We start from the raw sequence: 13,324 nt of genomic DNA, 5'->3' as shown, positions 1-13,324 counted from the left end.
GCTTTGCTTAGCTAAGGTGAGCTCGTGGCTATGACGGGAGTGGCTTGATCTCATCCCGCAAATGACACCGCCACACCTGACGTTCCCACCTGGCTGGGACGATCCCTGCATATTGGTATCGATGAGATCAGTTAGTGGTGACCGTGGATGACGCTACCTACAATACCTATTATCAGAGGACGATTCGCAAAGAATGTGTTGATGGGAAAGAGATACTTGATAGAGAAAAGGAAAATAAATCTAGTAGAGAGAAGCAGATATACTAGGTACTATACACATAGATCTATAGTAGTAGATATACGGACAAGTAGATGGAGGAATACTACTAGGGAAATATCCGTTCTTTGCCTACCTGTCCGGTTACGAAGAGGTAATTTGGGACCCGCTTCTTTTTGTCTCCCATTTAGCTCGGAACTTATGCTTTCGATTCTGTGATTACGACGGACGGATGACTTAGTACCTACGTAGTGACGAGCATCAAGAGACTAAACATACAGTGTCAACTTTGTAAAATCCAAGAGATTACGCTCCGGTAATCTCGTCGTCTGGAGTCCAGATTCATGTCCAGCCGGTCGTTTGTCATGGCTCGTATTTTGCATCTCGCAAAGCGCGGGATGAACGTGGGAGCTGACACATGGGGGGACACACTCTGGGGTTGGGAGTGTTGGATGCATGCAACCTTGTTCAACGACGCACATTTGGCTATATCTCTAGTTGGAACCCACGCTGCCCGTCAGGCGAGGTGAGGTGATGAGCGATAAAAGGGGGGTGTTTTGTTTTGCTCCGGCTTTTGCCACCGGTTTTGCATGGTCATTAAACGGGCATTCATCTTACCTTAGTGTTGATATAGCACTCCCTTATTGCTCATAAACTGGCTGGAATTTAGCACGGATGAAACATCAATAAGCCACCGGCGCCAGCACCAGCACCAGCACCAGCGCCAGTGCTCGTCTGTCTATGTACCTGATGGTGATCGCCAACAATACCATCCCGCCCGGTACCCAATACTCGCCTCCCGCAGCGCATGATTGCATTTATTGGGCTCCTGGCAGGTCCTTCCACCTGCCACTCTGGTACCTGGAAGCTCCAGGCCAATGTCCCTCGGCTGGCCAATGCCTAAACGAGGCCCAAAGCGCCTGCGTCACAGCCACTGAACGTGCCCGTCTGGACCTTCCTCATGACCCGGGCCCCTCTCTCCTTCCCGTTGAACGGCGCTATCCACAATCCACACATTTCATCACACAACCTGAAATCAAATCAGTGACACATGGTGACCTTAACCCCAACATTTCATTTCTCACCCGACATACTCGTACATCATGGACATGCCTTCTCCATGCCTCAGGCTGAGTATTTATACTTGACAAACACCAGACGGGCTTCTTCTTGTTCTTCTCTCTTGCATCTTTCAACTCTTCTCTTTGCTGAGCTGCTGCTTCACACTGGCTGCATCTTGTTGTATACCTATCTTCCATCTTGCTTGCTTCTACCCCGCCGGTTCCAGCATCTTCTCGTGCTTCTCGCTTCGGCCTCTTCCTGCACCGGCTTCTGCACCGGCTCGGCTGGCCTCCACTCCTCCAATTTGAAACAATCACCGCCGTTCGCTCGCATCCCGCCGATAGTTTCCGCTAGAGGCGCTGAGTTGTCTCTGACCCGTCGCCTGTTCTTGCGACCCTGCAGCCCAATATCCTGCTAGCACGCTGTAGTATCCGCTTCTAGGCACGAACGAACCTGCAGCCGCCCGGCCAGGAATTGCAAAAAAAAGGAGTCCAAGGAACCTTTCTTGTTCCTCACTTCCTCCTGACCTTTCGCCTTGCTACTTTTAAAAACCCTTTGCGACTTGACACCTCGCCTTGACATTATCCTAGTGTAGTGCAATAGAACAAGCCAAGTTTCTTCCTCTTGCAGCCTCTTGCTTGCCGTCACACCCCGAGCGTGTGTTCGTTCTTGTCTCTTTGATACCCAACCTAAAGCCATCGCTCCCCAATCGGAGGGATTTTACACAACCCGGAGCAATATAACGCTGCAGCATCTCGTTGGACAGTTTAACTGGAACACCAGCAGGTATCTCCAAGTCGCTTTCTTTGTACTGCATCTTTCATTGAAGCATCGTCGAGACAGTCACCAGGTACTCACCCAGTACCAAGTATTGCTGTACTACTATACCTTAGCCGTCACTATCGTGTACTTGAATGCATGCACATACCTACATCCACCCACATACACCCTCTCATCTTCCGGGACCCTGACGCTAACTCTTTCTCTTGCAGCACAATGGTATCACTGCAGGCCAACATGCAGGTCCATGATGACCTTGCAGCGCTCTTCTCACGGAACATGACCTTTAACCCGGAGGCGGTTCCCAAGGAGATGCCCCAGGAAATGGTCGTTTCTGAACAGATGAACCGGCCGATTGTCTATGCTATATCACAGCACTACAACCACTCCGCTCACATCGCCAAACCCCAACTCCAAACCCAAGACTCGCAGAGGCACTCATCGGAGCCACCACAGAGCAACGTCGTTTCATCCGAGACGATATTACGAACTCATGGCGTTGATCCAGTCACGCTGACGCCCTCGCAACTGCAGCTCTTCCGCATAGCCGATGCTGCTCAACGGAGAAGGCTAGTTGAGCTATGGAGCATCTGCCCTCCGAGCAGCGGCGGAGATATACCAGCTCTTGCTTGGAGCAGCACGACGATGGAGCAGGAGGAGCACCTGGCTGAGCTGCGTTATCAGCAACAACAGCACAACCATGTCATGAGCCTGGATGGCACAACCGTCCAGACCTCAAACAGTACGTGGGTTCACCAGGCTAGCCAGGAGAGCGAGCCGTACATGATGTCTGGATATGAGGAGATTATGCGACGAGAGCGGGAGCGTGAGGAGGCCAACTCTCGTCCAAAGGATGCTTATAGCCACTTTGGCACGTCTGTCGGCGGCCCAAGCTATAACCCTTCTACGGACCCCGTCTATCTTGGCGCTGACTATGCTCGACACCAACTACAGATGGCTTTGGCAGAGCAGTATGGCTCTTTTGAACAACACCGGGGGAATCAGGCTGTGGACGTTATGGACATGTAATGTATAACAACATACAATATAGCAAAAACGCCGTCACGGCCCAGCCCGTGGTAACAGGCGCGGTTAGATAGCAGCGCAGGCTAGCTCTGGAGGATTCTTATCGTTTGTCGGATTGGTATGGATGGCTGAGTTTAGGCTTTTAACAAGTTTTGTTCTTTTGTATGAACAAGGGGAGGAGATGTACTTTGGAAGGGCGGCCGGTCTTGGGGTACTTTTCGAGTTTATGTTTCAAACTCTTTCTCTCCTGTTTCCCCCCCAAAACTCTTCTTTGTTTCAACTTCTCTTACCCACTAACCCCCCCTTAATCCCCCCTATATACCCCTTTTCTTGTGATGATCGCAGTGAGGGCTAACGGCTTTTTCTACAGAGGGTCATGGTGAATGTTGTGGCGTGAATCGAGGTATGTATCCTTCCCCCTTATTCCCTCTACTCCCATGTGTAGAAGTCTGGGAACCCAATGATGGCTATGCAAGTCGGACGTAGAACAACCATTCAAGCATATACTGTCAATATACCAATTTTCTAATTTCATGAACTTTTTAATTTTAAAATTGTGAATGTGATTTTTTTTTGTGTAGCACTTCATGGGTACTAGATACCTACGATGGGGCTTGTAATGGGTGTAGAGGACAGATCAAGGGAACTTTCATCTTTGATGGATTACTTTACATATGTATGAGACATGAAAACTACCGAGTTCTAAAAGGGTATCGATTTTTTCATTGAGTAGTGGATAGAGGAAGACGGGTGTGGAAGAGTGGGAAGAGCGGGAGTGTATGTGTGTATGTGTGTAAGTGTAGTGTGTGTGTATGTGAAATGTCTAACAAAACCAACTCGTGAAAAAAAGAAGCAGGAAAAAAAAGAGAGGGGGAGAGGGGAGGAATTTCAACGTTAGAGCTGAGTGTTTTCCAACTTCTTTGCGAGGTCGTCCACATCATCGTCCTGGCGCTGGGCTATGGGCTGCTTCTGGGCCTCCTCGGCGTCCTTGATGAACTTCTCGGCCTTTTCCTTGACTTGCTCCTCCTCCTCCTCCTCTTCGCTTTCCTCCTCCAAGTCAGAGTCCTCCTCGAGGTCGCTCAGGCTGTCAACACCCCACTCATCCTCAATGATGATGTCGCCGGCATATTGCTCCTTCCGCTCCTCTAAGAGCTCCTGCAAGATGGTAATGGCATCCTCGTCTTCGGTGAACTTATTGCCGTTGAGCTCGATTCGTTTCAGAGCCGGGAGCGCAGCCTTGGTAGCGTTGGCCAAAGCCCTGACACCATCAGCCTTGATCTCGTTGTACTGCAGACGCAGAGTCTCCAGCTTCTTGTTCTTGCTCTTTAACAAGGACTCAGCAAGCAGCCGAGCGCCCTCGTCACTCAGCAAAGAGTCGCCAACTCCAAGCTCTCGGATATCCTCCCAGTTCGAAACGACTTTGGCGAGGGCCTCAGCTCCCGTGATGGTGAAAGTGTTGTCCTGCAGGTCCAGGATTCGGAGCTGGCTGGCGGTGTTGAGACCTTCGCTGAGCAGACGGGAGATGCCCTCCTGTCGGATTCCGTTCTGCACCATCTTGATCTCCTGGATCTTGTTATGAAGGCTATAGGCCTTGGCCCAGGCCGCCATGCTGCCGCTTTCGAGTCGATTCCGGCCGCAGATGACAGTCTCGAGGTCGGGCACCTGCTTGCCCTCCTTGCGAGCCGCCTCCTTCTTGGCGTGGAGTTCTGAGAGCGCATCGGCGACAAGGATACCGGCGTGAGGGCCGAGGCCGTTGTTGTTGAGGTAGAGGTGCTGCAGGGGCACGTGGGCGGAGAGGAAAGCAACGAGCGGGGCCTGGGTGTTGAGACCGAAGGCGTTGTCGTTGAGGTTGACGGTGGTGAGGTGGGGATGGTTCAGGATAGCGGTGAGAATGGCAGAGATGCCGGCGGGAATCTCGTTGAGCAATCGGCCGGTGAAGAGGTCGGCGAAGTTTGCGGACTGTGGTTTGTTGCCGTGTTAGCAACTGCCGTCGTTTTTCTCCTGTTCCAAGGAGGGGCATCTCGGGACGCTGCATACCTTGAGGCTCTTCTTGGTGGCCAGGACCTCACCAAGGCGCTCGCACGCACCGACGCCCAGCGTGTTCCCCAGGAATCGGACCTCCTCGACGTCCTCGAGCGCAACCAGCGCAGCAATGTGAGGCTCGATGTCCTGGGCGGTGTCGAGCTTGAGCCCCTTGCCCTCAAGGGAGAAGATCTTGGACGAGGCCATTTTGCAGGCGAGCGGAAATGCGGAAAGCTAATGCGTATGATGATGATGTCTAGCAGATAAAAAAGAAGAGAAACGGCGGGAGGCGCGCGAAGCAAATCAGGAGCGGCTTTGTGGGGAGGCTGCGAGCCCTGTGGGAGATTTTTTTGGGTGAGGGTGAGGCTTCGCTTTTGGGGAAGTGAAATGATTGATGGAACGAATTGTTTTGACTATGGTGGGGGCGGGGCAACGGGCGGTGCCTGGCTTCTGGTTTGCCTGGGCAACCTGCAGCGGACGAGGCTGTGGCTTCTGCGACAGTTGCGGCGGCGGCATGAGGAAATTTCAGAGGTGGTGTTACAGGGGGCTTTAGCGATCTGTGCCAGCTGCGAGACGGCTGTGAGACAGCTGGCCAGAATCTCAGTCCAGTGGGTGGCCAATCACTAACCAAGCAGTTCCAAGCAGCCCGGCGTCCCAGCTTGGGCTCCCCACCTTTTCCGAGCAACATCCCATGCGCACGTGACTTGAACCAATCAGCGTCGGCCCATTTCGGAACGATGGATTTTCTCTATCAACTTCTCCCGCTGAGCCCTTTTGGAACCCGAGATCGAGACCATCGCCCTCACTCTTTGATTGCGGCTCCCCCTGCGGCTTCGCTACAGCTTGCCAATTATGTTGGCAAGGTCGTCTCTGCGCCCGGCGCGCCTCCTCAATGGGCTTCGAAATGGCGCCGTCAACGTCTCCAAGGTGGGTGAAGATGCCACAAGCTCCCCCGAAAAGCCGTTGCCTCGAGGCATTGCCGAGGGCTGAGCAGCTGCCCTGCAACGCAAACCCTGCAGCCATTGCCGCCCGCGACGCTTCAATCGCACCGGCAGCGTGCCCAACCTGTCCGTGGAAGACCTGGAGCTGACCTTTTTTCGTCTCTTTGTAGCGTGCCGCCTCGACGAGCTCGGAAGCTCCCACCGCGCGCATGAACCTCGCCGCTATTGCTTCCACCACCCTCGCCGCCGGCTCCATGGCCTGGTACTACCATCTCTACGGACCCGTCGCTTTTGCTTCGTCCCCTGCTGAGGAGGGGTATGTGATTTTTCCCGCTGCCGAGTGCTTCGCATCAGACGCTGGCCACAAGTGCCTGATGCGGCATAAAAATGCTTCCTCTACCGATTACTGTTCAGGCGGCCAATTGCTAACGGATTTGGCTGTAGTCTCCACGCTACTCAGTACCCTTGGGTTCACCAGCAGTTCTTCAAGACTTTTGACCACCAGGCGTAAGTGAGACCCTTTTTCTTTCCCCACTGGAGAGATGGTAGCTTGAAGGGGAGCTCTACCGCTTACACCCGGGGTTTATACAGTCTCCGACGTGGTTTCCAGGTCTACCGTGAAGTCTGCGCCAGCTGCCACTCCCTGTCCCGAGTCCCCTACCGAACTCTCGTCGGTACCGTCCTGACCGTCGACGAGGCCAAGGCCCTGGCTGAGGAGAACGAATACCCCGATGAGCCCGATGAGCAGGGTGAGATCCCCATGCGACCCGGAAAGCTGGCCGACTACATTCCTCCTCCTTACAAGAACGACGAGGCTGCTCGATTTGCCAACAACGGTGCTCTTCCCCCGGATCTGAGCTTGATCGTCAAGGCCCGCCACGGTGGCTGCGACTACATCTTCAGCTTGTTGACTGGTTACCCCGAGGAGCCCCCGGCTGGTGTCCAGGTCGCCCCCGGCATGAACTTCAACCCTTACTTCCCCGGCACTGGTATTGGTATGGCTCGTGTCCTGTACGACGGCCTCGTCGAGTACGAGGATGGCACTCCCGCCAGCACCTCACAGATGGCCAAGGACGTTGTCGAGTTCCTCAACTGGGCCGCCGAGCCCGAGATGGACGACCGCAAGAAGATGGGCATGAAGGTCTTGGTTGCCACCACCGCTCTGTGGGCCATCAGCGTCTACGTGAAGCGATACAAGTGGGCTTGGCTCAAGTCCAGGAAGATTACCTACGACCCCCCTGCGGAGACCAAGATCCGCCGATAAGGGAGGTGAATTATTCCCTGTGTGTATGTGTATACTACTAGTCTCCTCCTTAGAAAAAAAAGCTCTTTTGTTGGTGGAGGCGGGTAAAACGGATGGGTTGTTTCAGACACGATGTGATGCATGTATGTTGGTGACGGGCGGTGTTGGAGCTTTGAAAGAAGAAAAAAATCAGACGCCGTTTTAATGCTACTTGTCTCTTCTCTGGTGTCTGTGGTGAAAATTGTGGTTGTTGTGAGTTTATTGCAGTATGAATAGGTATGGATATATGCTAGAATTGTGAAGGGAAACCTGACTGTAGGTTAATGAGACTTGTAGAGTAAATGGCTGGACATCTAGTAGATGAATTTATTGTGGAAGGAAGAACACCTCGTTCACTCAGACTAATTCTTTCTAACAAGACCAATACACCATAGAAATAAAGCTCCTCTGAATAATACATCTCACCTCATATGCATATTACGAATATCCATAATACTCCTCAAAATCCTACCCTTGGCTGACTAGAGATGTACTGATATTACCACCCATACCTACTAAGGTACTAAGGTAGCCAAGCGCCAGGGCCGCCGCGCGAACCTCCAATAGAATCGCCCCAACTCGTCACAACGCAGCTGAATCGTAATTCACCCGGTGATTAAGCCGGATCATCAGCTCCATGCCATCCAAAAAAACAGCCCGGGAAAAAATCGCACCTTGTTTCACAACATTCCTTTTCTTCCACCTCGGTTGTCTTTCGTCTTTTCTTCTCCCTTGTCCTCTTCGGCGAGACGGCGATAAATTCGTCACTCTCAATCGTCCAGTCCTTCGTTTTTTCTCTTCGCTTCGCGCTGCTTGCTTCCTTCTCCCACACGTCGAGCTCTGCATCCTTCGTCTCTCATTGCCTAAGCCATCTTTCGCTCCCTTGCGCCCTTGCAAGCCCATCGCCAGCAACAACGCTCAATTCGCATCCGACCATGCCCTATGTCGGCGACGATGTTCATCGTGCGACGAAGCGCAAGTGGGATCACGACGGAACCGAAACCTTTCGATTATCGCATTCTGCCATCCACGTATTGAACCAGCACGCGGTTCCAGAAGGTGCCGATGCCATCTCAACACGCAAGACGCTGCCCCCAACCAAACGATTTAGACCGATCCACGACGATGACAGTGCGCACACTTTCTCTTCGCATCGACGAACCGCTTCACGTGAGCTGGCGCAGGGCGTTCACGGCAAAGCACCTGTCAGGATTAACGGCTTGGTTCTGATGCCGTGCCATGTTTGCCACCGCAGGCCCACCAAGAAATCCGACCTCGATTCTTTTGCCAAGTGCCAATCGTGTCAAGAACAGACGTGCTTTGTCTGCATGCGCGAGTGCTACGGCCGGAAGTTTAATAAAGAGCTAGTTTTGGAAGATGAGGATGTTCTTTCGCGATCCCTTCACATGGACGATATCGACGACGAGATGACACCTCCAATACCAGAAACCAACGCGCGGAAGGATTATATGGATGGCGACTTCAACGGACGACAGGGCGTACCGGACAGCAGCACTCATCATGCCATGATTTGCAGTCGCTGCTGCGTTGAGAAGGGTGCCCATGGCGAAGTTGTCTGCCTAGGATGTCTATCCGACACATACACCGCGTAATGTCTCTATCGAAGAGCAGCAAGCAAGACCATATAAGAGCAAAAACAAGAGGCGGGCATCTTCCGTTTATGACTGATGACGATTTCGATTACTACATAGCGCACTGTTTCTTTGCAATCGGGAGTAGGGAATGGGAAGGTAACTACCTAGTTACCAGGGTATATCTGTATGGACAGGGAAGGCATCACATGGGCTGGGCTTTCATAATTAATTCTTCTCCTTCTTCTTTTTTCTTTTATATAATGAGCATTTGCTTTTATTTTATACCATTTTTGGCCGTGGATGGGTCATCAAGTACGCGATTGCGTATAGGACTGTCATTGAAGAATGGCGAGATGGGGCATGGACTTTGTTGAAATTCTCTACTAAGAAATAAATACAAGAGGATGAATTAGGTGCTACTAGATTGATTGGATAATATTTATATGCATAGCGTTCTTCAGGGACTCCTACCGAGATTTCTCATCACTACATGGATTCTTACATCCGCTTCTGCTTTCCCTCTCAATACGAGACTGCCAAGAGGGGGACAGAAAAACCGAGACCGAGAAGATTTCAAACACTCGTACGATAAATTAAATACTACCTAGTTCCAAAGGCTGGGGCGTAGCCTTCCTCTGACCTAGCTGTTGCAGCTTTACTGAACCTCTTGATAATAAATATAACCTCCTCCATACTACCTAGTTCTTCAAGTATCTACTATTGTATTTATTTTTCTCTAGTAACTACTACTATAATTATATATTTATAAAAACTGTTACTATAGTTACCCATTTAAATTGCTGGCTGAACAGGTACTCCCTTATAAAAGCACCACCGAATGAGCTGACTGAGTGTTGATATCGCTGAATATGCCTATGCACTTATTCATGTTGCGGTCTCGCTTTTTCTGACCTTCTCTTGGCTGCATACATTTCATGGTTACTTGACACATCTATGACCTCGTCTTACTTCCATACATAAATCTTAACATAATAGACATCCTAATCGAAGTCTTCTTTAGTCCAATACTCAGCATCGTTATCTTCACCGGTAGTCCTGGAATCATACAAGTCATCCTCTCGAGACTGCGAAAGGTAGCTCCTCCTTGGATTCACCTCAGTCCACGAATCAAGTATCCTATGTTCCTCCGCAGTCCAAGGGCTCGCTCCCTACTCAGGCTGCACCCCCATCCCCTGCGATTCAACAATCCGCTTCTGTGACGCCTCAAACACGAAGTTCCGCCGTCGACTCCTTTTAGAGGCGTATTTCTTGTACATGGCAGGTTAATATGCCACATCGCCAGCACAGTACCGCAGTATCTCGGCTGGTAACGGTCTCTTGTTGAAAGCGCTGTGCGAACCGCCCTTGTCCAGGTTCCATACACGGTCTCCTTGGTTCTTGCAAAGAGTCCATTCGGCTTTCTGCGTGTTGGTCAGGGGGATGAACTGCATGCCCTTGGCCAACCCGGAAAGCTTCCTCCGTTGCTCTGTTCTCGGCCGAGCAGCGCTGTCCATGAGTTGCAAGTCCCAGACACCGCGGAGACTCACCCCTTAATGAGCGAACAGTGCCTCCGAATCCCTCCTGACATCAAAGAAAGACCTTTGATATCTCTAGTGCTTCGAGTAAATTCTTTAGGCTCTTGCCGCACTCCCTGATGGCGCCAAAAGCGGCGCCGCCCAGTGTATAAATGTCGATGACGAAGATACGCTCAAGGCCTTCGCCGGGATAGACGAGCACTTTCATGAGAGAGACGCTCCCGTTTCGACCAAGCCGTTCTCCTCCGAGGTCGATGTAAACCAGGGGCTCAAAGTCTCTTATATCGACCCTTGATCCGGCCATGCAGAGGACAGGAAAACCGAGACTGAGAAGATAACGAACACTGACATTATACGCCTCTGCTTTTAAATATTTGATACTGTATCTATATTCTCTAGTAATTACTACTCTAGTTATATTTCTTTAGTAATTGCTAATACAGCCATATAGTAAAATTCATGTACTAACTAAGCAGGCGGTTCCCTACACAAGTACTACCTTATTTAATAAATACAAAAGGTGCCTAAATTGCTAAATATAATTGTATATTTTGCAATCTCGCTGCTTCTGACCTCTGCTTGCCAGCTTGCATTAGGAATGTCACTGGCAGCTAATGGAATGGTCCTACGCCACTCGATATATACAGGTACCAATGCTACCCCGTGGATTGGCTAGAGTTTCTAGATGGATCGATTTCCACTTTGAGCTTCATATAGAGGCACCTTAGTAGCTCTAGGTACTCCCGTACTCACACTCGTACATCCAGCCATGTGTAAAATACGACATAAATGCAGCTAAAATCATCACTCTTGGCACTTGATTACGAGGAAATCAATGCACGGTAAGATTTATATCATCTTATTTTGTAGAGTCGACATGCCAACTGCTCGTAAACGCCAATTTCTATTCCCCTTGGGGCGCATGATATTTGGGGACGTCCCCTGATATGCCCATATTTATTCATACACCAATAACATTAAGAAGCCTATTTAGTTGTATTGCATATACGTCGCTGTTGAGTTGAACTTGAGATTGCCCTTGATGACCTTGTCCACGGCGTCCAAGAAGTCCTTCTCCGAGGCAACCTTTCTCCGGGCTCGGATGGCAAACATGCCGGCTTCGGTGCACACACTCCTCAACTCGGCACCAGTAGCGTTGGGGCAGAGACGGGAAATGAGCTCCCATCGAATGTCTCGCTCAACTGACATGCTCTTGGCGTGGATTCGGAGGATGTTGGCGCGGCCCTCGAGATCGGGCAGCGAGAATTCAATCTTGCGGTCGATACGTCCGGGTCGCATCAGGGCGGGATCTAATGTGGATGGTCTGTTGGTGGCGAACATGACCTTGATATTTCCTCGGGCGTTGAAGCCATCCAGCTGAGTAATGAGCTCCAGCATGGTTCGCTGGACCTCGTTGTCACCACCGGCACCGTCGTCGAACCGAGCACCGCCGACGGCATCGATTTCGTCAAAGAAGATAATGCAGGCCTTCTTTGTCCGGGCCATCTCGAATAGCTCTCGAACCATTCTAGCACCCTCGCCGACGTACTTTTGAACAAGCTCGCTACCAATGACTCGGATAAAGGTGGCGTCTGTTCTGTTTGCAACAGCTCTGGCACAAAGCGTCTTTCCGGTTCCGGGAGGGCCGTAGAGCAATGCGCCCTTGGGAGGGTCGATACCGAGGTTTGAGAACCTCTCTGGGGAGAGCAGGGGCATCTCGACAACTTCTCGGAGCTTCTCAACCTGCTCTTTGCAGCCACCAACATCACCATACGTAACGTCTGGCTTCTCCTCGACCGTCATCATGGTCACGCTGGCATCGATCTTGGGCGGCAGCGGCAGCATGATCTGGTACTTGTTGCGGTCAACACCGACTCGCATGCCCTCCTCGATATCTGTAGGGCTGACTCGGTCGCCAAGCTGGACGACAAACTTGGCAATCTGCTTGACGTTGATAACGTACTTGCTCTTCGACTCGTCGCCCTTTTCGTCAGCAATAATCTTTGTGCAACGGGCCACCTGGAAGGGTTGCTCTTCAGACATTCGCTGTCGGTCGGCGGCCACATCCCATAGATGCGGCGGTGCGAGACCAGTATCGGACTCCTGTTTCAGCACATTAGACGGATGTAGATGCATTGCAGTTGCGCCGACTCATACCTTGATGCCAATCTTCTCATCTACGCTCTGTTGCTTTTCTTTGATTTGCTTCTCGAGCTTTGAGATGGTCGATGCATATGGGGCAGCGCCGTATGTCTTGAGAACTTGAATATCCCTGGCTTCGGGTTAGCATCCCCAACAGCTTCGAAACGGCACTTCGAACGAGGCGGCCCGTACTCATCGGTGAGGGGTGTGATCTTCTTCTCCTCTATTTCATCGTCGGCGAATTTCTTGGTGTACTTCTCCCAGTTTTGACCGGTCGCAGAAGGCTATGCATGACAGTTAGTAATGGCCAGTATTTATCTGGCCCAGACAAGTTGCCTTACCATGATGGGCTCTGCAGACTGGACGCAACGTCCGTAGAATGAGGGGATTTATGGCGTATAAAAGAATGAGTTTGAGGAATTGCGGGCTCGCTCAGAGTAGTTGCTTGGTCCGTTCGAGGAGGGAAGAATCGCTGGTCGTGATGCGCGTCTGCTATGATATGCTGGTGATGAAGGTCATGGAAGCATTCCGTAATCTGGAGTTGCCTTGAGCTTGCCGCATGGAGCCTGTCGCTCGGACCCTGCTGAGCTAATGCCAGCCAATTGAAGCAGGCGGGCAGGGGGAGCAGATGGAGGTACTAGTACCGCCGGAGCATGGATTATCTCTCGCGCCGACTCCAAAATTTCCGTTACCAATATGGCGGAGTAGGGCAGCCAAGGTGGG

General features: G+C 51.4%; 6 protein-coding genes across 6 annotated transcripts; 3 read left to right on the top strand and 3 right to left on the bottom strand.

Annotated features, from left to right (window-relative positions):
• Window positions 1-2,274: 2,274 nt before the first annotated feature.
• Triagg1_7604 (uncharacterized protein) lies at window positions 2,275-3,087 on the top strand (the record flags this gene model as incomplete). The annotated part of the gene is made up of 1 exon (XM_062902358.1): window positions 2,275-3,087. One exon carries the CDS (start codon window positions 2,275-2,277, stop codon window positions 3,085-3,087), a length of 813 nt encoding a protein of 270 aa, XP_062753429.1.
• An 891-nt stretch (window positions 3,088-3,978) lies between these two features.
• Triagg1_7603 (uncharacterized protein) lies at window positions 3,979-5,313 on the bottom strand (the record flags this gene model as incomplete). The annotated part of the gene is made up of 2 exons (XM_062902357.1): window positions 3,979-5,043; window positions 5,122-5,313. The coding sequence occupies 2 exons, from the start codon at window positions 5,311-5,313 to the stop codon at window positions 3,979-3,981; spliced, it is 1,257 nt and encodes a 418-aa protein (XP_062753428.1).
• Window positions 5,314-5,958: 645 nt separating this feature from the next.
• On the top strand, window positions 5,959-7,311 carry Triagg1_7602 (uncharacterized protein; the record flags this gene model as incomplete). Its single annotated transcript, XM_062902356.1, has 4 exons — window positions 5,959-6,033; window positions 6,218-6,363; window positions 6,492-6,554; window positions 6,639-7,311. The coding sequence occupies 4 exons, from the start codon at window positions 5,959-5,961 to the stop codon at window positions 7,309-7,311; spliced, it is 957 nt and encodes a 318-aa protein (XP_062753427.1).
• Window positions 7,312-8,264: 953 nt separating this feature from the next.
• Triagg1_7601 (uncharacterized protein) lies at window positions 8,265-8,942 on the top strand (the record flags this gene model as incomplete). The annotated part of the gene is made up of 1 exon (XM_062902355.1): window positions 8,265-8,942. One exon carries the CDS (start codon window positions 8,265-8,267, stop codon window positions 8,940-8,942), a length of 678 nt encoding a protein of 225 aa, XP_062753426.1.
• A 1,265-nt stretch (window positions 8,943-10,207) lies between these two features.
• On the bottom strand, window positions 10,208-10,763 carry Triagg1_7600 (uncharacterized protein; the record flags this gene model as incomplete). Its single annotated transcript, XM_062902354.1, has 2 exons — window positions 10,208-10,430; window positions 10,573-10,763. The coding sequence occupies 2 exons, from the start codon at window positions 10,761-10,763 to the stop codon at window positions 10,208-10,210; spliced, it is 414 nt and encodes a 137-aa protein (XP_062753425.1).
• A 686-nt stretch (window positions 10,764-11,449) lies between these two features.
• On the bottom strand, window positions 11,450-12,945 carry Triagg1_7599 (uncharacterized protein; the record flags this gene model as incomplete). The annotated part of the gene is made up of 4 exons (XM_062902353.1): window positions 11,450-12,562; window positions 12,617-12,731; window positions 12,794-12,885; window positions 12,943-12,945. The coding sequence occupies 4 exons, from the start codon at window positions 12,943-12,945 to the stop codon at window positions 11,450-11,452; spliced, it is 1,323 nt and encodes a 440-aa protein (XP_062753424.1).
• Between the last annotated feature and the right edge of the window lie 379 nt (window positions 12,946-13,324).

The sequence above is a fragment of the Trichoderma aggressivum genome, assembly GCF_033847375.1.
Source record: "Trichoderma aggressivum f. europaeum strain CBS 100526 chromosome Unknown scaffold_034, whole genome shotgun sequence".
NCBI lineage: Eukaryota > Fungi > Ascomycota > Sordariomycetes > Hypocreales > Hypocreaceae > Trichoderma > Trichoderma aggressivum.
Note: the sequence above shows the minus strand (reverse complement) of the source record. Positions and strands in the feature narration are given on the sequence as shown.